The sequence below is a fragment of the Carassius carassius genome, chromosome 1 (genome assembly GCF_963082965.1).
Source record: "Carassius carassius chromosome 1, fCarCar2.1, whole genome shotgun sequence".
In the NCBI taxonomy this organism is placed as follows: Eukaryota; Metazoa; Chordata; class Actinopteri; order Cypriniformes; family Cyprinidae; genus Carassius; species Carassius carassius.
Genome location: NC_081755.1, coordinates 12,624,463 through 12,647,895, shown reverse-complemented (window position 1 = coordinate 12,647,895; position 23,433 = coordinate 12,624,463). Strand labels below are relative to the sequence as shown.

The window sequence follows — 23,433 nt, the reverse complement described above, 5'->3', positions numbered from 1 at the left end:
AACTCGCTTAGCCGAAATTAAACTTTTATTCACAAAACGTGTGCTTTTGGATCAGTATCTTGCATCAATCTCATCGTGCGACAAACCAATCCCTGTTATAGCCTAAATAGAAGCTCTGCATACGCTTGCACATGTTAATTGTTAATAATTGCAATAGATGAATAACAATTTATTTGTTTTAGATTTTTTTATGTTTAGATACTTCTTTTTTTATTTTCCTGCATCCTGCACACACACACACACACGAGTCTTGTCCCGTGACGCTCTCTGTTGCATCGGGTCTCGCGGGAGCAAGTCTGTAATCCGCTGGCACTTGACGTGACAGTGCGTGTGCTACATCCTCTTTACAATCTCTAGATTATAAACACTGCATTCTGTCAGCAATGTAACGCAGCAGTAATGTATTAGACTTAGCTGTAACAGACAGTAACAGTTGGACTGAAGAATATGAAGCACTTTTTTATTTCATTTGTACCTTTTTTCTATCATATTTATCTATGTTTTAATTTTCTTAGCTGATTTATTCACCTACAAAATCACCCCAATCATTAATTATTTTTCCCCAAATAGAGCTGTTCAAGTCATCTGGTGATTTTTTTCCATATCGCAATATACATTGCAGAGAAAAATTATCACGATGTGAGTTTTTTTTTCTATATATCGTGCTGCTCTACTAGTAAGTTTAATCAAGCTAATAGGCTCAGTAGCTTCTGCAGCATGAACACAAACATCTAGTCCTCCATTGTTGTTGGTGTTAAATGATGTAGCGGTGTCTGACTATAGTAGAGACGTGGGGTGATGACATCATTGTTTAACTAAATATATGGATTGGCAGAACACAAAACCCCAAAGGTGTCATTTTCAGATTTATCCACTCTGGGACCTGGTTTAAAAAAAAAAAAAAAAAAAGTGAATTCACTCTCCCAAAATGCTGGATCCGTCTGGACAAAACGCATATACCATACAAAATATTTACATAACAACTAAATGTGTCTCCGCGTGTACAGGGCCTTACTGTGATTGTTTTTTGTTTGACTGTGTATAACAGATGACTCAATGGAACACTTCTCACGTACATTGCAGTGATGTGCTTTCTCTCCAGTGTGACTCCTCTCATGTCTTTTCAGACTCGATGTAACACTGAATCTCTTGTCACAGTGTCAACACTTGTAAGGTTTCTCTCCAGTGTGAATCCTCTCATGTCTTTTCAGATTTCCTGAACGACTGAATCTACAGTCACAGTGTGAACATTTATAAGGTTTCTCACCAGTGTGAATCCTCTCATGTGTTTTCAGACTTGATGACACACTGAATCTCTTGTCACAGTGTGAACACTTGTAAGGTTTCTCTCCAGTGTGGATCCTCTCATGTGTTTTCAGACTTGATGAATGACTGCATCTCCAGTCACAGTGTGAACACTTATAAGGTTTCTCTCCAGTGTGGATCCTCTCATGTGTTTTCAGATGTGTCGAATCACTGAATCTCTCGTCACAGTGTGAACACTTGTAAGGTTTCTCTCCAGTGTGGATCCTCTCATGTCTTTTCAGATGTGTCAAATCACTGAATCTCTCGTCACAGTGTGAACACTTGTAAGGTTTCTCTCCAGTGTGAATTCTCTCATGTGTTTTCAGATTTCCTGAACGACTGAATCTACAGTCACAGTGTGAACATTTATAAGGTTTCTCACCAGTGTGAATCCTCTCATGTGTTTTCAGACCTGATGTAACACTGAATCTCTTGTCACAGCGTGAACACTTGTAAGGTTTCTCTCCAGTGTGAATCCTCTCATGTCTTTTCAGATTTCCTGTACGAAAGAATCTCCAGTCACAGTGTGAACACTTGTAAGGTTTCTCTCCAGTGTGGATCCTCTCATGTTTTTTCAGATTTGATGATTGACTGAATCTCTTGTCACAGTGTGAACACTTGTAAGGTTTCTCTCCAGTGTGGATCTTCTCATGTAGTTTTAAACTGCTCACTGAACTAAAAGTCTTCTCACACTCAGAGCACATGTACTCTCTCACACCAGTATGTATTTTCTGAAGATGTTCTTTCAAACTTTGTAGATGCAAAAAACTCTTACCACACAAATGACATGAATGTGGCTTATTCTTTACATGAACTTTCAAGTGTTTCTTCAGAAGTGAAGCCCATAAAAACATTTTACCGCATTGATCACATGCATGCTGCTTCTCTTGATGATTTGATTCTTCATTTTCCTCTTTTTCTTCAATGTACTCTGAAATAAAAGTAAAATTATTTATTTTTGGTATATTGTTAAAAGCTGAAAATACACAATTTACTAATTTAATAGGGAAACTGGCTAAACATTTTTAAGCATCACTTTATCACCGTCACAGCCCTAGTAAAATGAATACATTTTATATACACATTTATATACAGTAGGTAGACAACCAGAATGGGTAATACCACCGCGGCATGCAGGTTCGCATGACCAAAATAAGAAATGCGCTGTGTAAATAAGTTCAGAAGGCACGTTTGCATACTGCTGTTAATGTGCAATTACCATTTTAGATCTACAAACTGTACTGTACAGTATTTTTTTTCAAATTGGAAACATAAATCTAGGCTATCCGCTACCGTTTTCAAAGCACAATTCAAAACTGTGACACTTCATTCACTGACGCTCTACAGACGGCAGCGCTAAACCCGGAAATCCATGAACTTACTTGCTGGCAACCCGCCAAAATAAAAGCTGGCCGATTTTCAGTTTGTAAATTCTGAAAGTTTAGATTAAAATAATAATAGCATTTTTTATAATAATAATATTATTTTATTTTTTAAGTTTATTATAAAATAATTGTATATTAATTGAAAATAATTTGCGGGGTGTTATTGATTATGCCATTATGTCTATACATGAGCGCTCAAATGTCTGATTTCACATGATTTCACGAGCAGGTCAAACAAAAAAGCAGATTATTAATAACTATGACTGGACTGTCACACCCATACTATTATAATGAGAACATCATTATAATAAAACGCTGTGTATTTTTAGAGTTTAGCTGCCGTGTTTCTGCACATTGTTTTGTGAAGAATGCATCCACAAAAGGAGTTCGCATTCAAAGCCGCACAGACACGTTCATTTGCATTTGGGCTCTTTTTGCAGATAGCAAGCATATAAGTCCTAATATTAACGTTATGTTGTATAAATAAAGCGTATTCTAAATTCAATTATGAGTTTAATCCCATTGATCAAAAACCTGCTATAAAATGCTCACTCTACTGGTCATCTTCAGTGCGCGCAGCTCAAAACAGAAATGTAGAACATTAATAACTACTGTCATATAGGCTAACTTTATAACGAGAGCACTATTATAAAAAAATGTGTATTGTTAGGGTTTCGCTGACATTTAATTTGAACTATTTTAATCAAAACATAAAAAAATTATTTACCCCGTTTGTATTTTGCAAAGCATTTGTTACACATTTTCCCTGTGTGTTAACATCAGTAATTATGGCTGTAGAATGTCTGACTTGATCAGTCGAATATCAGCAAGATTCGAAAATTCCGATTCCGATATATATATATATATATATATATATATAAAATAGTAATATATCTATCGTCACGATCATCAGCTGGAGTGACCATAAACTCCAATAGAGGGCACTCCACTCAGGTCTTTGAAAATGACGACGGTTTAACTCCTAAAAGGATTCAACAGGAATCTACGCATTATACATGCACCGGGACACTTTACTTTTACAGACCAGACACTTTACAGAACCAATGCAAGTATCCACTTGTTAACTATTAAGATGCGCTTCTAGGCTTTGACCCCTTTTAATTAAGGTGATGAGATTCTATTGTGTGTGAGCGCTCGCTCTCTCTCGCTGCAGTTTGTTCGCTCTCTCTCTCTCTCTCTCTATCCATGCTTTCCTTGCGTTGACATCTATGTTTAATGTGCGTACGTTTGTGTTAACCCTTAAAGCGCTAGGGATTTTTGGAAAAAATGTTGTATTTTGACATTTAGATTTAAAAATCTTGTGGCTTGAAAGGGCTTAACGATAGAGATCTACTGTCAATTAGAAAAAAGTTTGGCATGATCGAAAGTTTATGTGGGGTGTAGTGTTGTCACGGTGCCAAAATTTCAGTATTCGGTACCGATACCAGTGAAAATCCACGGTTCTTGGTACCAATTTTGGTACCAAACATAACACAAAAAAAATGCTAATTAAAAAAAAATAACTTTTTAGCACTAAAAATAAAAGCAATGCCATTCTTTATGCTTATTTACAATTGTGTTTTAAGTTTTTCTACAAGTTATATAATTATGAAAAACAGTAAACAAGTTTCACCCAAATTTAATTTGTCTTTTAATTTATGAAATTTAAACACATTTTATTTTTGGTAAATAAAGGGGATTTTTTATTAAAATTAAAACATGGAATAAATTTTGTGATTTATTTCTTTAAAAAAATAAAGTTTTATAAATTTTTTCAACAGTAGTAGCAGTATCACATACATTTTACTAAATAATAGTAATATTTCTAGCACAATGCCTTTATGTAAAAATTAACTTTTAGGCCTAATGAATGCATATTTGTCATTTTAACTGAACTTAAGACTGGTGGTGATACTTAAGATATTTTTGGTTATTGAGGATTTCTGTAAAAAAAAAAATAGTAATAGATCATATTAATTATTATTAAAAGATAATACTACTACTAATTCTACTATCATACTAATGTATATACAATGCACTATGAATTGATGAGCTGGTTGGTTCATGAATATTAATAACGTTGTCTGCGTTCGGTCAAACTGATTTGCTGAAATCAAAACAGGGACGGTACTATTCAGCGCCAGCCAATGAAATTGCCAATGGCACATTAGCTCCGCCCACTACCGGAGAATTCATTAATTCACACAGAGATGCGCAGAATACGGATTCATATTTCAAACAACTTTTGCGGCTTAACATTTACAGATTCTGGTCCATATGGAGATTTGATTTGATTAATTTATGCTAACTTTGACAAATTCCATGACTGTCCATATTAAAATATAAGTTTCATTTTCATGACTGGATTTTGAGATTCCGTCCTCGTTTTCTGCTTTGCGGAAATCATAGCGCTGAACCGGGTTTGAACAGGACCTCGGTACTACCGGTACTTAAAGAAACCTGGTACCGTCACATTTATATTTTTTTAGTACCGACTTGGTACCGAAGTACCGGGTCTTTTGACAACACTAGTGGGGTGTAAATATACTAATCTAATTTGCATATTATGACGTCACCAGGGGAGGCTATCTCGAATTTCATAATATTCAGGAAATATTAGATATTGAATTGATGTTTAAACATATTTTCATGTTTTGTGTGTGTGTGTGTGTGTCTTTTTTATCCTCATTCCAAATTATCAGAAAAGAGGAAGCCAACAATAAAACAGGAGAAAGTACTAAATTATTACTATATTAGTACACTATATAGTAGTAAAACACATGTGAACAGTAGCCTACTTTTCGATAAGTTCATCAGTAATATTCAGGAAATAATAGATATTGAATGGATGTTTGAACTTATTTGCAAGTTTTTTTTTTTTTTGTATTTGATTGTTTTTGTTGTTTTTGTCTTTTTATTCTCATTCCAAATGATCAGGGGGAAAAAATGAGAAAGGTAGTACATTATTAATAATATTACTGTGCCATAGTAAAATACATGTGCCTATTTTTTGATCAGTTGACCAGCTATCTGCCCAATCAGGTATCTATGTGACACAGTTTGTAGTTCTTGAGTGTATGGTTCCTCTCATTCATTGCATGGCACAGCGAAGAGCACACCTTCTCCACACTGACTGCACCTGTAGTGTCTGCCGGCCGCGCATTAGAGCATGCGCGATCAGCAACAGCTCTCCTATGGACACTATGACCACGTTCACCTCTGCCACCCGCATCCACGTTGAGCAAAGGGTTGAAATGATCGTTTGTTTGTGCTTCGTGAACACTCTTGCCTTGCATGGCGGCACCATTACGCTGCAAAGATGTACCGCGAGACGCACGATCATTAGACAGCCGATCGTCATTTCCAAAAGGCAAATATTCCCCTTCAGAGTCAGAATCGGCAAACAACATTTGCAACACATCCTCGCGGTACAACTTTGTATTAGCCATCTGGCGATTTTCTCTCATAAATCTCACCATTTACACTCATGCTATGAAATGCATTGCTTCTGCATCAATGACATGAGAGCTCACTTGCTCTGCTATTTCCTCAAACACATTGAACAGAAACAATGCATAATGTTGGTCTAGAATCAAAGTACTACATGTCTGCAATCTAGTGGAAGGGAATACAAATGAGATATTACACCATATAAGGAACTACAGTCTATTTTATTAAGGATGACGTCTTGTCGCAATTTTGCGACTTTGGCACTTAGAGGGTTAAGTCAGATGTTCCATGTTGCCCTGTAGTGTAGTTTAACCCTTTAACTGTCACCCCGTCCCGTATACGGAACCTACATTTACTTCACTATATTACTCTCAAAAATCTACACACACACAGATAAAAAGCTACATGTTTTCATTTCGGTTCATTTTTTTAAATATCTTCACATTTACATTGAAATTTACATTTAATGATTTAGCAGACACTTTTTATCCAAAGCGACTTACAAAAGAGAACAATAGAAGCAATCAGATCAACAAGAAAACAGCAACAACAGTATACGAGTGCCATGACAAGTCTCAAGTACAGAACATTCCATTTTTTTTTAATGAAAGACAAGAAAAGAAAAGATAAGTGCTAGTATTATTTGGTTAAGTGCTGGCGAAAAAGTCTTTAGATGTTTCTTGAAAATGAGTAAAGACTCAAAAAAGCTGTATGAATTGAGATCGGGAGGTCATTCTACCTGCTGGGCAAAGTCCAGAAAAAGGTCAGTGAGAGTGATTTTGCACTTCTTTGGGATGAAACCACAAGGCATCATTCACGTGCAGAGCACAAACTTCTGAAGGGCGCATAAGATTGAACTAGTGAGTTTAGGAGTGTTGGTGCCGTGCCAGTGGTTGTCTTGTAGGCAAGCATCAGTACCTTGAATTTGATGCGAACGGCTACTGGTAGCCAGTGTAACCTGATTAGGAGAGGAGTAACGTGAGCTTTTTTTGGCTCATTGAAGACAACCTTCGCTGCTACTGCAGAGGCTTGATAGTACATGTTGGAAGGCCCGCCAGGAGAGCATTACAATAGTCTAGTCTGGAGAGAACAAGAGCTTGGGTGAAGTTTATGTGAAGGGGAACAAGAAGTTGGGTGGCTTGCTCTGACACTAAGGGTCTAATCTTCCTAATGTTGTATAAGGCAAATCTGCAGGAAAGGATAGTTGTAGCAATAAGACCTGTGAAGCTTAACTGATGATCCATCACAACTCCTAGGTGTCTGGCTGTTCTGGAAGGAGTTATGTTTGACGAACCCAGCTGTATAGAGAAGTTGTGATGAAAAGATGGGTTAGCTGGAACCACCAGAAGTTCTGTCTTGGTAAGGTTGAGCTGAAGGTGATGGCCATTTATCCAGCTAGGAATGTCACTCAGACAGGCTGAAATGAGATCAGCTACCGTCGGGTCATCTGGGTGTCATCAGCTAAGTAGTCATAAGAAAAGCCATGCTTCTGAATGACAGATCCTAATGACGTCATGTAGATGGAGAAGAGAAATGGTCCAAGTACTGAGCCTTGAGGAACCCCAGTAGCAAGTTGTTGTGACTTTGAAACATCACCCCTCCAAGACACGCTGAAGGATCTATCGGAGAGGTAGGACTGGAGATTGGAGGACTTCTCAGGGTGGACAGGAGAATCTGGTGATTAACTGTGTCAAAAGCAGCAGACAGGTCCAGTAAGATGAGTACTGACGATTTTGAAGCTTCTCTTGCCAGTTGCAGGGCTTCAGTAACCGAGAGCAGGGCAGTCTCAGTTGAGTGGCCACTTTTGAAGCCAGATTGGTTGCTGTCCAGGAGGTTGTTCTGTACAAGGAACATAGAGAGCTGGTTGAACACAGCTAGCTCAAGTGTCTTCTCAATGAATGGAAGAAGGGATCTGTAGTTTTATGGAAGCGGTGGATTTTGAGATAGTCTCTTAAGCAGTGGGCTTACCCGAGCCTGCTTAAATGCTGAGGGAAATGTTCCAGAGTGAAGAGAGGAGTTGATGATGTGAGTAAGTGAAGGTATGACTGAAGAAGAGATCGCTTGAAGGAGGTGAGTGGGGATCGGATCAAGTGGACAAGTAGTAGGATGACTGGACAGGATAAGTATGGAAACATCCATCTCTGAGAGTGGAGAGGAGGAGAGAGAGTGTACATTGGTCATTGTGAAGTTGTCCTCAGTCTATGTTGTGGAGAATTGGTCATTGATGGTTCTTGTCTTATTTGTGAAGAAAACTGCAAAGTCGTCAGCTGTAAGAGTTGATGGAGAAGGAGGTGGAGATGGATTAAGAAGAGAAGAGAAAGTTTTAAAGAGTGTCTGAGCGTCACAAAATTGTTAATTTTGTTGTGGTAGTAGGATGTTTTAGCTGTGAAGACATTTTCAGAGAAGGAAGAGAGGAGAGACTGATACACACTGAGGTCGGTAGAGTTTCTTGATTTATGCCATTTCCTCTCAGCAGCCCTGAGTTTAGAGCGATGTTCACGGAGAACCTCGGACAGCCAGGGGGCAGATGGGGTGGTGCATGCTGGTCTGCATGTGCATTTTGACAGCAGACAAAATTTGTCCAAGGAAGAGGTTAGAGTGGAGCAAAGAGTGTCCATAGCACTGTTTGTGTCCAGAGCTGAAAACTGAGAGAGTGAAGGAAGTGAGGATGAAACCACAAAAAATAGGCAAGATGGAGAGAGTGAGCATAGGTTCCGTTGAAAGGTGACCTCCGTTGGAGTGTGTGTCACTTCAGGAGTAAGTGCTAGGTTAGCAGTAATGAGGAAGGGGTCTGAGGTGTGCAGTGGAACAACTAAAGAGCTGTCCACGGAGCAACAGCTTGTGTAGATGAGGTCCAGTTGGTTGCCTGATTTGTGAGTCGCTGTAGTAGACACTCGCTTGAGATCAAATGAGGTGAGCAGAGTGTTGAAGTCAGCAGCCTGGGGTTTATCTAGGTCAGTATTTCTCAACCTTTTTTTCCAGCGGGCCGCACTATGGTCCAAGTGCAAGTCTCGCGGGCCGCATGCATATCATTTACACATTACGTCACCAATACAAACCAACATGATTTATAATATTATAGTCTAAATATTATGATATCTAATCTATTACATTAATTGAAATAAATAAATAATTCTACTCCCCATAAATAAAACACCTGATGCTGTCAGGAGCTGACCAATTTTGTGAAATTCAGCTCGAAAGGAGTAACAGCACAAAGAAGTTGCGATTGTAAAGCCAAACTTAATTGCACATGTACATCTCTGAGATGTACATTTTATGTCTGCATTATGCAAGATGTATTTTTAAGAGTGCTTGTTCATCTGAAGTACGTCTCTAAGATGTTTCCTGTAAGATGTCAAATAGATATTTATTAGAATGCATGTAAAACTGCTTCTGAGACGTTTATCAGAGTACACAGCAGATGATTCCCAGATCTTTAGCAGACGTCTTACAGATGTCTAAGCTATCCAGGGTTTTTTTCATTTTGGCAGATGCTTTCATTGAATCTGATAATGACTTTGTGCATCACGCCTCCTGCGTTGCTCAGCTGTGGGCGATTTAAAAATGTTTGATATAAAGGTTGCTGTCCCATTTTATACAGATATTGTTCATTCAAAAAGAAAATCGAATTATATTGTTAGTTCTAACTATATTGTTAACAAAATAATTTAGACTTAAACATGGACTGTGACATTTTACACTTTTTAACTAATAAACTACTTGAGATTTTAAAAGTCAGTTTAATAGAATTGAAATTCAAGTTTTAAAAAAAGGTTTTAATTGCTTCAATTATTTCTATGAATTAATAATGTTGTTTATTCTTAAAGAATAAACACTTATTTTCTACAAGAAAACAATGCTTCACCTATTTATGAAGGCTACAATTATTCTAATATATATATATATATATATATATAAAATGTTATTAAAAAACGCCATCGGCCTAAGTAAATCAGACCATTATAGAATTGTGACTTTAAAGGTGAATGTTTTGGAGGTGAAAATACTGTAAAATTGCAAATGGCATGGGATTTTAAAGCATAACAACTGAAAGTCTATGAAACATTTTTTTTAAACAATGGAATTAAAGTTTTGAACTAAAATGCTATTTTTACCATATGGCCTGTAAATAAAATGCATACTTTTCAATGAAAGAACACTTATAGAGTGTACGTAGGTTGCTTCTGGTGTTTGGATTTGTACTTTAAAGCTGCAGTAGGTAACTTTTGTAAAAATATATTTTTTACATATTTGTTAAACCTGTCATTATGTCCTGACAGTAGAATATGAGACAGATAATCTGTGAAAAAAATCAAGCTCCTCTGGCTCCTCCCAGTGGTCCTATTGCCATTTGCAGAAAATACATCGCTCCCGTTAAGAAACAACCAATCAGAGCTGCGGTCCGTAACTTTGTTTGTGTTCAAAATGTAGAAAAATGTATATTATAAGCGAGTACACCATGAATCCATTTTCCAAACCGTGTTTTTAGCTTGTCCTGAATCACTAGGGTACACCTATAATAAGTGTTTATATTCGGACTATTTTAGATTGCTTCAGGGGTACCGCGGCGGAGTAACCCAGTACCTTTGTGATTCTTCATAGACATAAACAGAGAGAGAAGTAGTTCCAGCTACGATGTTCTTCCGCAAGACGCAAGCAGTTCTGTTTATTAACCGCTAGAGCGTCAAAAGTTACCGACTGCAGTTTTAATCTAATGAGATCCAAGTTTAAGAATAGCCTACACTAGAGTTTTTTTTCTTCCTCTCTCTCTCTCGCTCTATTTAACAGATTTAACCTACAATGAAATACATCATCCTTCAGGCAGACTGAATATTTTCCTGCCTTGCTAAATGTTGGGTCAGTTAGCACGAGTCACGCTTGCTGTGAAGCGGGAGCAGCCAACAGAGGATTCCGCTTGGTCTTAAAGCCTTCTGCAAACGCTCGGTTTACAGATAACAATGATTTTCATAAAAATAATCATTAATTATCAATTGATAATTTTTATTATTATTATGGTCTTGTGAAAATAATAATATGGGCTGTGAATAATAATGAATACAAAGAGTAAGGCTGATGTGAGTGCAGGCATATTTCAGCCCAGTAACATGAAAACCCACAGTTCCTCACAGTCAAAAAACAGACCGAATTCAGTTCAGCTGAAGGGGTTTGGTTTTTTTTTGGGGGGGGGGGGGGGGGGTAGTTATGTATAGCTTGTGGGGGTCGAGATAAAGGTGTGAATCTCTTGGTCTGTCATATGGACAGTGTCTTATGAGGGTTTCAAACTTGCTGAGCCAGTTTAGATAGGACTCGTCATATTGGTTATACACTCTAAAAATGTGATCGAGAGGGTGCCTCCCTGTCATTAATGCGCATTAATATTTTTTGCACAACACTTGAATATAAATATTAATTCACATTTTGCATATGCATTACAACGTAAATTATTCTTTACATGCAATTATCCAAAATAAAACCAAACAAGAATTGTAATGAAGATAAAACAAATAAAAAATATAGCTGCAAGCAGCAATTACGGGGCGAAGCACTCCAGCAGAAACTTGAGGAGTTAAGCATGGCATGGAGGATCACACCAAATGCAACAATGAGCAATTACAGCAATTTTACGATGATTGTAATTGAAATGGCTGAAAAATCATAAATACAACCACTAGTCATATGATTAAATGGCTTACCACTTTTAAACAACAGGGGATGCTGTAATCAAATCATTTTGGTGTGTTCTGTGTTAGGTGACAATGGCACACACAAAGTCTGTTGTCAATATGCCAAAGCATTGCAGAGATACAGCCTCAAGTGTCATTTTGGCATCATGCCTCAGATTCATCGCTGTGGTATGCAAAAATGGTTTTGGCTATCGACACAAAATACATACTAACGTACATGCATACAGACTAACGGTTGATGAGGAGTTAAAAAAAGAAGGTTTTTAACATAAATTTAAAATGGTGGAAAGGAAGTTCAGCTTACTCTGGTATATTTGGTATTTATGTTGTCGGCATAAACCAGGGGATATTTTGAGTACAATTTATTTGCAATAGGCTGATGCAATAAAAAGTTATTAACGTTTTTATAAATATTAATGGTTAATAAATGGTTTATTATTCTTGACCAATAGGTGCCGCTGTTACCAAATTGATGTGGCATGGTCAGTGTGAGGTGAAATTGACACATACAAAGTTTGGTGCAAATACATCAAAGGTTTGCAGAGATACAGCCTCAGATGCATTTTGGCATTCATTAATGCGTTAAACGTAAACTGTTTCATATATCGACACGAAATCCATAACTTTTGCCAATTTGGTCTGAAGACAATCCGAGTCAATTTTGGTGAAAATCTGACAAATGATTGAGTACCTCAAACGTTTTGAGTACCATCAGGGCATGGAGCCAAACATTTTTGTAATTATTTTCATAATGTTGCGATAATGCATTTAAAAATACAGCATTTTAGAACATAATTCAAAATGGCCAGCGGCTAAAATGGCTGACACGGAAAAAATTGTATATCATTCGACTCACTGTGACCCTCCGAATCTAAAGAGATCAGCTTTGTGATTTTTGACCAAACCATTCAGAAGTTATAAGAACAAATATGCATTTTTCATATCTCCTGACAGGTAGTCTAGGTCATGCTTGTTACAACACAAACCACATTTGGTCTCAGTACGCCAAACAGTTGCCGAGATATAGCCTCACATGCATTTTTGCAGAATCCATTCACGTGTCATTCGAGAACGGTCGGACTTGAATACCTTAACTTGATTTCAATAGGTGCCTCGCACCTTCTGTGCTTGGCCCCTAATGGCAAATCTTGCACTGACATTTTACACACCTGCATTTAAACACAACAAACATGTGACGTCTAAGGGCTGGGACGATAAATCGATGCAGAATCGATTCGTGGATCGATTCTTAAATTTTAAGAATGCATTGCAATTTCTCTGGAATCGATTCTGAACTTAGATTTTAACAGCAGATGGCGCCAGATGGCTACTCGACATACAAATCTGGGGTCAGATTCACGAAACATTCTTAAGAATAAAATTCTTCTTAACTGCCAATTTCTTCTTATTTTCTAACTTAAGAAAAAAAGATAAGAATATTTTGTATTCCCCAAAAAAATCTTAAGAATGTTCTTATCTTTTTTCTTAAGATTGTTCTTAAGACAAAACCTAAGAATTCAAATTCTTGAAAAGAATCTTCTTAAAAATCATCGTAAATAACTTCTTAAATTTAGGACAGCACCAGGCTTGTCTTAAATCTCAAACAATAATAATTTATTGGGTTATTTCAAATTAATTATATTTAAGCATTACAACAACAGCTACATATAATACTATGAGAAGAGGACTAGGGATGTGCACAAGTTTTGATGACATAAGGGTTAATGTAAACATGATCGCTCATGTTTATCCTATGTATGACACTGCTTTTTGCTGACTTCAAAACTCATTACCAACTCTAAAACGAGTTAGATAGGGAGCTTTAATTGAACTCGTTAATTTGAGCTTATAAATACATAATCTTTGGCAGTATTCAGCGTATATGAATGCACAGGACACATTTGCTGTAGAAGCGCGGACTCAAATACCGGAAGCGTTCACTCAGATGAGAGCGCAAAAACAGCACTAAATGAATGAAACGTAGCGCTGCAGATTGAGACAGGCTATTTAAAAAGTAACTGTTCAAAAAAGGCCGTTAGTTAGTGGTTAGTTTTAGTACTGCAAATACAAATACATGGTAACTACATTAACAATAATATATGATTTTCTAAATTTTATCTTGTGTGAAGTGTTTGTTCTTGCATTAAAACAGCTTTTGTCGTGTATCCTGGACGCTCACACGAGCCTGTGAAATAAGGCACTTATTGCATATGACTGCGTTTCCATGTCAATCCATGTTAATTTTTCCCGCGAACAATGCACTTTCACTTTAATTCAGCACCTGCAGCTCAGCAAAAATAGAGTCAGTACGTTAACAATCGCTGCACTGCTGCAGAGCACCGCTCCTTGACACCTCGTGCAGTATGAATCCGTTAATACACACTGCAGACGGACTATATGTGAAACATGCGTTATACCGTAACACCAGAGCACTACTGTGTTTACCCTCACCACGCCTCGCTGTCACTGCTTAGAAATGCAACATTGTAAAGGGTCCGTCTGAAACAGTGTCACACAGTATAACGTTTGTTCCAAACGCTGAGTAATTAAATATGCGTATGGCGTATATAGGTATGGCGGTATATTCAAAATTAACATCGGAATCAAAATATACAGGTGGAATAATAAATCCCCTGTTATGTTTGTACTGGCTACTGTATACAGGCCACCAGGGCACCATACAGACTTTATTAAAGAGTTTGGTGATTTTACATCTGAGTTAATTCTGGCTGCAGATAAAGTTTTAATAGTTGGTGATTTTAATATCTATGTTGATAATGAAAAAGATTGCATTGGGATCAGCATTTACAGACATTCTGAACTCTATTGGTGTTAGACAACACGTTTCAGGACCTACTCATTGTCGAAATCATACTCTAGATTTAATACTGTCACATGGAATTGATGTTGATGGTGTTGAAATTATTCAGCCAAGTGATGATATCTCAGATCATTATTTAGTTTTGTGCAAACTTCATATAGCAAAAATTTTAAATTCTACTTCTTGTTACAAGTATGGAAGAACCATCACTTCTACCACAAAAGACTGCTTTTTAAGTTATCTTCCTGATGTATCCAAATTCCTTAGCATATCCAAAACCTCAGAACAACTTGATGATGTAACAGAAACTATGGACTCTCTCTTTTTTAGCACTTTAAATAAAGTTGCTCCTTTACGCTTAAGGAAGGTTAAGGAAAACAGTTTGACACCATGGTATAATGAGCATACTCGCACCCTAAAGAGAGCAGCCCGAAAAATGGAGCGCAGCTGGAGGAAAACAAAACTAGAGGTATTTCGTATTACTTGGCGGGAAAGTAACATATCCTACAGAAAATCATTAAAAACTGCTAGATTCGATTATTTTTCTTTCTTTTAGAAGAAAACAAACATAACCCCAGGTATTTTTTCAATACAGTGGCTAAATTAACGAAAAATAAAGCCTCAACAAGTGTTAACATTTCCCAACACCACATCAGTAATGACTTTATGAACTACTTTACTTCTAAAATCGATACTATTAGAGATAAAATTGCAACCATTCAGCCGTCAGCTACAGTATCACATCAGACAGTGCACTATAGACCCCCTGAGGAACAGTTCCACTCATTCTCTAGGAAGAATTGTATAAACTTGTTAAATCATCTAAACCAACAACATGTATGTTAGACCCTATACCATCTAAGCTCCTAAAAGAGGTGCTTCCAGAAGTCATAGATCCTCTTCTGACTATTATTAATTCCTCATTGTCATTAGGATATGTCCCCAAAACCTTCAAACTGGCTGTTATTAAGCCTCTCATCAAAAAAACACAACTTGACCACAAAGAACTAGTTAATTATGGACCAATCTCGAATCTCCCTTTTCTGTCCAAGATACTAGAAAAGGTGGTATCCTCACAATTATATTCCTTCTTAGAGAAAAATGGTATATGTGAGGATTTCCAGTCAGGATTTAGACCGTATCATAGTACTGAGACTGCTCTCCTTAGAGTTACAAATGATCTGCTCTTATCATCTGATCGTGGGTGTATCTCTCTATTAGTTTTATAGGATCTTAGTGCTGCGTTTGACACAATTGACCACACCATTCTTTTGCATAGACTTGAACACTTTGTTGGCATCAGTGGAAGTGGATTTGTATGGTTTAAATCGTACTTATATGACCGCCATCAGTTCGTAGCAGTGAATGAAGATGTATCATATCGATCACAAGTGCAGTATGGAGTACCTCAAGGCTCAGTACTAGGGCCGCTACTCTTCACGCTTTATATGTTACCCTTGAGAGATATCATCAGGAAACATGGTGTTAGCTTTCACTGTTATGCTGATGATACTCAGCTCTATATTTCTTCGCGGCCCGGTGAAACACACAAATTAGAAAGACCAATGGAATGCATAGTCGATATAAAAAACTGGATGAGCAGTAATTTCTTACTGCTTAATTCTGAAAAAAAACAGACGTGTTAATTATAGGACCTAAAAACTCTGCTTGTAATAACCTAGAACACAGTCTAAGACTTGATGGTTGCTCTGTCAATTTTTCGTCATCAGATAGGAACCTAGGTGTGCTATTTGATCGCCATCTTTCCTTAGAAAGCCACGTTTCTAGCATTTGTAAAACTGCATTTTTCCATCTCAAAAATATATCTAAATTACGCCCTATGCTCTCAATGTCAAATAAAGAAATGTTAATCCATGCATTTATGACCTCAAGGTTAGATTATTGTAATGCTTTATTGGGTGGTTGTTCTGCATGCTTAGTAAACAAACTACAGCTAGTCCAAAATGCAGCAGCAAGAGTTCTTACTAGAACCAGGAAGTATGACCATATTAGCCCGGTCCTGACAACGTTGCACTGGCTCCCTATCAAACATCGTATAGCTTTTAAAATATTGCCTACTGGCACCTAAACTCTGGAATAACCTACCCAACATTGTTCGGGAAGCAGACACACTCTTGCAGTTTAAATCTAGATTAAAGACCCATCTCTTTAACCTGGCATACATACAGGTCCTTTTCAAAAAATTAGCATATCATGAAAAGGTTCTCTAAACAAGCTAAACACCTGCAAAAGATTCCTGAGGCTTTTAAAAACTCCCAGCCTGGTTCATTACTCAAAACCGCAATCATGGGTAAGACTGCCAACCAGAAGGCCATCATTGACACCCTCAAGCAAGAGGGTAAGACACAGAAAGAAATTTCTGAACGAATAGGCTGTTCCCAGAGTGCTGTATTAAGGCACCTCAGTGGGAAGTCTGTGGGAAGGAAAAAGTGTGGCAAAAAACGCTGCACAACGAGAAGAGGTGACCAGACCCTGAGGAAGATTGTGGAGAAGGACCGATTCCAGACCTTGGGGGACCAGCGGAAGCAGTGGACTGAGTCTGGAGTAGAAACATCCAGAGCCACTGTGCACAGGCGTGTGCAGGAAATGGGCTACAGGTGCCGCATTCCCCAGGTCAAGCCACTTTTGAACCAGAAACAGCGGCAGAAGCGCCTGACCTGGGCTACAGAGAAGCAGCACTGGACTTTTGGATGCACTGGACACTGGACAAATTTTGCATGTCATTCGGAAATCAAGGTGCCAGAGTCTGGAGGAAGACTGGGGAGAAGGAAATGCCAAAATGCCTGAAGTCCAGTGTTAAGTACCCACAGTCAGTGATGGTCTGGGGTGCCATGTCAGCTGCTGGTGTTGGTCCACTGTGTTTTATCAAGGGCAGGGTCAATGCAGCTAGCTATCAGGAGATTTTGGAGCACTTCATGCTTCCATCTGCTGAAAAGCTTTATGGAGATGAAGAATTCTTTTCTCAGCACGACCTGGCACCTGCTCGCAGTGCCAAAACCACTGGTAAATGGTTTACTGACCATGGTATTACTGTGCTCAATTGGCCTGCCAACTCTCCTGATCTGAACCCCATAGAGAATCTGTGGGATATTGTGAAGAGAAAGTTGAGAGACGCAAGACCCAACACTCTGGATGAGCTTAAGGCCGCTATCGAAGCATCCTGGGCCTCCATAACACCTCAGCAGTGCCACAGGCTGATTGCCTCCATGCCACGCCGCATTGAAGCAGTCATTTCTGCAAAAGGATTCCCGACCAAGTATTGAGTGCATAACTGAACATAATTATTTGAAGGTTGACTTTTTTGTATTAAAAACACTTTTCTTTTATTGGTCGGATGAAATATGCTAATTTTTTGAGACAGGCATTTTGGGTTTTCATGAGCTGTATGCCAAAATCATCAGTATTAAAACAATAAAAGACCTGAAATATTTCAGCTGGTGTGCAATGAATCTAAAATATATTAAAGTTTAATTTTTATCATTACATTATGGAAAATAATGAACTTTATCACAATATGCTTATTTTTTTAGAAGAACCTGTATAACATACTAATATGCTTTTAATATCCAAATCAGTTAAAGGATTTTTAGGCTGCATTAATTAGGTAAACCGGAACCGGAAACACTTCCCATAACAACCTATGTACTTGCTACATCATTAGAAGAATGGCATCTACGCTAATATTTGTCAGTTTCTCTCTTATTCCGAGGCCACCGTAGCCACCAGATCCAATCTGTATCCAGATCAGAGGGTCACTGCAGTCACCCGGATCCAGTATGTATCCAGACCAGATGGTGGATCAGCACCTAGAAAGGACCTCTACATCCCTGAAAGACAGCGGAGACCAGGACAACTAAAGCCCCAGATACAGATCCCCTGTAAAGACCTTGTGTCAGAGGAGCACCAGGACAAGACCACAGGAAACAGATGATTCTTCTGCACAATCTGACTTTGCTGCAGCCTAGAATTGAACTACTGGTTTCGTCTGGTCAGAGGAGAACTGGCCCCCCAACTGAGCCTGGTTTCTCCCAAGGTTTTTTTCTCCATTCTGTCACCGATGGAGTTTCGGTTCCTTGCCGCTGTTGCCTCTGGCTTGCTTAGTTGGGGTCACTTCATCTACAGCGATATCGTTGACTTGATTGCAAATAAATGCACAGACACTATTTAACTGAACAGAGATGACATAACTGAATTCAATGATGAACTGCCTTTAACTATCATTTTGCATTATTGATGCACTGTTTTCCTAATGAATGTTGTTCAGTTGCTTTGACGCAATGTATTTTGTTTAAAGCGCTATATAAATAAAGGTGACTTTGACTTAATGTAATTATACGTACTTTATACAGTACACACTACTGTCCAAAAGTCTTAGTCTTAGGCCGTCTGTTGTCAGACTGCATGTGCATTCAACAATCTTACTAGATTATTATTAAAATTAATGGCAAAATGAATGTTTGGAAATGTAAACTGATATTTCCTACTGACATAATACAGCAAAAGATATAAATAACTGGCTTAAAACCCTTTTTGGGGGTGAAAATACTAATGTGCCTAAGACTGTAGGCTACTTTACACATGACATTGTTGCTACTTTATAAAGAACGAGCATACAGTCATTCACTGAACTGATTACAGACAGTGACAGACAGCACTCATTTTAACTAATTCTAGGGGTGTTTTATGCAGTTGGTGCAGTGCTCGTGTAGTGGTTTTCGATGGCGATAAAGTTAGTTTGACATTAGACAATCTTTTTTTTTTTTGCCAATTAAACTCTTTAAGGCGGTTATGTTTTGAGCCCAAACTAACTCGGATAGTCATAAATCCATGCCCTTTACGTTGCACAAGGCTTAATTTCTAGGGGTAAAATTAACAATGAACCATTTAAATTAAATAAACGATTTAACTACGTGACATTATAATGTAAAACCAATACTAAAATATTCAGAAAAACATCCGTTATTGCACAAAGTTCAGCTTTTTTTAATTACCGTTTTATGGGTTTTAAAATAATTTTACAACTTTTAATGTATGCAATAATATAAATCCATTAAAGGACAACATCATTTGATCCAAAGGTATCAAACCAACTGTAAAATATACAGTAGGGCTGTAGCTATCGAATATTTTAGTAATCGAGTATTCTACCAAAAATTCATCGAGTAATCGGATAAAATGCGTTTTTGCTTAATTAAAGTGCAATATTAATTATGCAAGAGAAAATAAGACTACTGGGTCTCTTAAAATGAACAACTTCGTTTCCTTTTTTAGAAAAAAAATATTTTTATTTTTTAAATGCATACAATGCAATGCATTCATCAAAAATAAACATTTAATTGTTACCCATTGTTTCTGTCTGTACTTGTACTGTGAACAATGACAAGAAAGTTGACAAATGACTTAAGTGCCATTCAGTTGGGGTTTTAAATAAAGCATTTTCTGAGATGCACATTAAACATTAAACACACAAAAAATTAATTTATCTTTTAATTATTGAAAATTAAGCAAACTTAACTTTTTGGTAAACAAAGGGGATTTACTATTAAAAATAAAACATGGAAGAAATGTTGTGTGATTAAACATTAAAAAAAATAATGTTTGATTAGATTTTTTTTTTTTGTAGTAGGATATATACATTCTGCTGAACAATAGTAATACATCTCTGGCAAATACTTGTCTTTGAACTGGACTTTTATTTTGACGGGTTGACGTACCTTTACAGTTCTGTTGTGACGCTAGTTTTACTCAAATCAAACGGTCAAATGCTCATGAAGTCAGTGTTGCCAACTTAGGCCTAGTCCACACGGACACGGGTATTTTTATAACCGGAGTTTTTCCTCCTACGTTTAAAAAAAAATCCCGTCCACATGAAAAAACGCCACTGTCAGAGCAGTTCTGGAGATGTTGTTCATGTGTTCACGTCCTTATTTAGTAAGACAGCAGACGGAGCGTCACTCGCACTTCAGTGTGTGTAAAGTCGCGCTTCTGCCCCATTCATTAACAGAGACACGCAGAACATGCAGGATTCATATTTAAATATTCTGTTCCGGCTTAATATTTACAGATATTAGTCCATATCGTGATTTGGTGTAAGTGCAATGACCTATTTTTGATTAATTCATTCAAAATTTGGCAAAGTCCGTGCCATTCCACGTTAAACTGTAAATTCCGTTTTTTATGACTTGATTCCGCGATTCCCTCCGCGTTTTCTGCATCGCAGAAATCCTACGGCCCTAGTTGTGGTATGCCAGCTCTCTTGCAATGGACATACGTTTGCTCGCGCCCTCAAATCAAAACACTGCTGACTCCTTGCAGTGTGCTATTTCAGACGCTGCGCTTGTGTCTCCTTCCGCTTTTTGGGTGACGTAAACGCGTTGTGTCACATTAAAAAAAAATCATTGCGAAAGAACCTGACGTGAGATTTAAAATAAATTAAAAGAGGCTTCGAGGCAGAGGAATTTGCCTCGATCATTTTTTGTAATCGAGTTACCCGAGGAATCGTTTCAGCCCTAAAATACAGAATATTATTCAGTATAATGCACAAGGCATTGTTTTTCAGATGATGCCTTTGTTGTTTTTATATACATAATTGAATCTACAGTTTTAAATAATATACTCACTTCAATTAAACTGACACAGTTTGAGATAAAGGTATCAAACCAACTGTATTATATTGTTTATAATGCACAAGACATGTTTTTTTAGATTATGCTTTTGTTGTTTGTATATTGTTTATATTTTATTAAAGGATACTGCAAGCACTTTAATTTATCCCCCTTTATTCATACTGTGCACAAAAAGTGGTTCAATAACATTGAATGTTACAAAATAGTCAAAGGAACTTTATATGAAAGACATAAAGGAAGAACTTCGCCTATTAATAAAAACCCATGGGTAAGTCTTGAGTGCCGCAGTCTACACCTAGACTTTATATAAAAACACCCACAAATGTCTCCACAGAAATTCTCCAGGGCACCAAAACACCCGAGAAGTAAAACTTTGTAAGCCTAATGTAACGTTACCACAAACATTCATTAAAGATGAATGAAGAATAAAAATAATAATAATAAATAAGTAAAATAAATAAGAATAAACACCAACCTCCTTGTTCCTCTTGTTTTATTCTGCAGGTTTCTGGTTCCTCTTGTTTTATTCTCCAGGTTTCTGGTTCCTCTTGTTTTATTCTCCAGGTTTCTGGTTCCTCTTGTTTTATTCTCCAGGTTTCTGGTTCCTCTTGTTTTATTCTCCAGGTTTCTGGTTCCTCGCGTTTTATTCTCCAGGTTTCTGGTTCCTCGCGTTTTATTCTCCAGGTTTCTGGTTCACTCGTGTTCTCTTCTCTCTCTTCTTTAATAAACATAATTTTCACAGCAGCAGATATCAGTTCAGATGATAAACTCTTCCAGATATTACTGCTCGCTTCAAAACTCACGAATGTGAGGATATTACAGGTATTTACTGAACTGATTTTTCTCTCTTAGAAACATGTCTAACTGTTTGTATGAAGGCAGCACACCGACATAACAACAACAAAGAGCGTGGTGAAACTGAACTTCTTCCTCTGAGGTTTAATGATGTTTGTCAAACAAACGCATGTGTTTAGCGCCTCCCGCTGGACTGGAGCGAAGCGACGAGAGGAAGAAAGACCAGAACGGTGGAGAAGTGTTTTTTTTTTTTTTTTTTATTGCAACATTACAACCAAACAAGAACACATGAACACATTTCCAAAAATATCCACAATTATTCAGACTTGGTTGAGCATAACCAAACTTATAACAAACACACTTTAAAAAAACCAAGAAAACAATACTATAAAATGGGCTTTTAAATTAAATTATATAATTCTAACATAGAGGACAGCTTAAGGGCTTTTTTTATTCTCAACAAATTTTAAGGATTTATATAAAAGTTTTAGCTCGTTACACCAATGAATAAAGTTGGGTTTAGATTTAAACCATCTGCATTTGTGAATAAAAAACCTTCCAAAACATATCAGAGAATTGAGAACGAATTCAAAATCTTTGTTTTCATGAAAAATACCAAACCTAACTACCTTCACATTGAATGGTGGTAATTCAACATCTTTGGAACATGACCAGTTTTGCATCTCACTCCAACAGAAGTGAACTGAATCACACCAAAAAAAAAAAAAAACATGCTCTAAAGTTTCAATACTTGTTTCACAAAAAACACAATAATTTGCATCAAAATTAAAATTTAACCTTAAAAATTCTTTGGTAGGGTAAACATATGGAGCCAAAAGAGTCTCAATAAAGATAAATGCACACACTACATTCACATATGCACACATAGGATTCATACATGCACACACATAATTCATAAATACACACACAGGATACACAAATGCGCACAAAATTCACAAATGCACACACAAAATTTAAAAAGCATAGAAGATTCACAAATGCATACAAAATTCAGAAATGCACACAAAATTCAGAAATACACACTCAATTCAGAAATGCAAACAACATTTACAAATGCACTCAAGATTCACAAATGCACAGGACAAGATTCAGAAATGTATTTCTGATGCACACACACATATATCTTGATTTACAAACTGCTTGCGGTCTGTGAACTTCACTGCATTTGTGTGTGAATTTTGAGACTCCCCTGACTTGGCTCGACACACAAATGCATTTTTTTAAACAGGGTATGATCTGCAACCAATCAGATATCATATACTCTCCCGGCCGTAAATAAAGAACTCAAAGGACATTTGCTGAAGTCTGTCTGTCATTTTCTG

The 23,433-nt window shown here is 37.2% G+C and overlaps 3 protein-coding genes across 3 annotated transcripts in view; 1 reads left to right on the top strand and 2 right to left on the bottom strand.

Moving 5' to 3' along the window:
- The window catches only part of LOC132148704 (zinc finger protein 271-like), a 141,369-nt gene extending 119,539 nt beyond the window's left edge, over positions 1-21,830 (bottom strand). The window contains exon 1 of the mRNA XM_059557490.1: positions 21,765-21,830. The gene's annotated coding sequence lies outside the window, so the exon portion shown is untranslated. The remainder of the gene's footprint in view (positions 1-21,764) is intronic.
- LOC132146361 (zinc finger protein 658B-like) overlaps positions 1-23,433 on the top strand; it is a 910,027-nt gene that overhangs the window by 350,047 nt on the left and 536,547 nt on the right. The window lies entirely within an intron of this gene.
- LOC132149673 (zinc finger protein 664-like) lies at positions 769-22,128 on the bottom strand. The gene is made up of 2 exons (XM_059559109.1): positions 21,771-22,128; positions 769-2,236 (listed from the first exon to the last, which is right to left on the bottom strand). The coding sequence occupies exons 1-2, from the start codon at positions 22,024-22,026 to the stop codon at positions 1,161-1,163; spliced, it is 1,332 nt and encodes a 443-aa protein (XP_059415092.1). The 5' UTR covers positions 22,027-22,128; the 3' UTR covers positions 769-1,160.

Excerpts from the sequence above, each read along its gene's own strand:
- LOC132149673 (XM_059559109.1), bottom strand. The coding sequence starts at position 22,026 with ATGTTTATTAAAGAAGAGAGAGAAGAGAACACGAGTGAACCAGAAACC. Across the intron at positions 2,237-21,770 it reads AAAACAAGAGGAACAAGGAG|AGTACATTGAAGAAAAAGAG; the intron begins GTTGGTGTTTAT and ends CTTTTATTTCAG.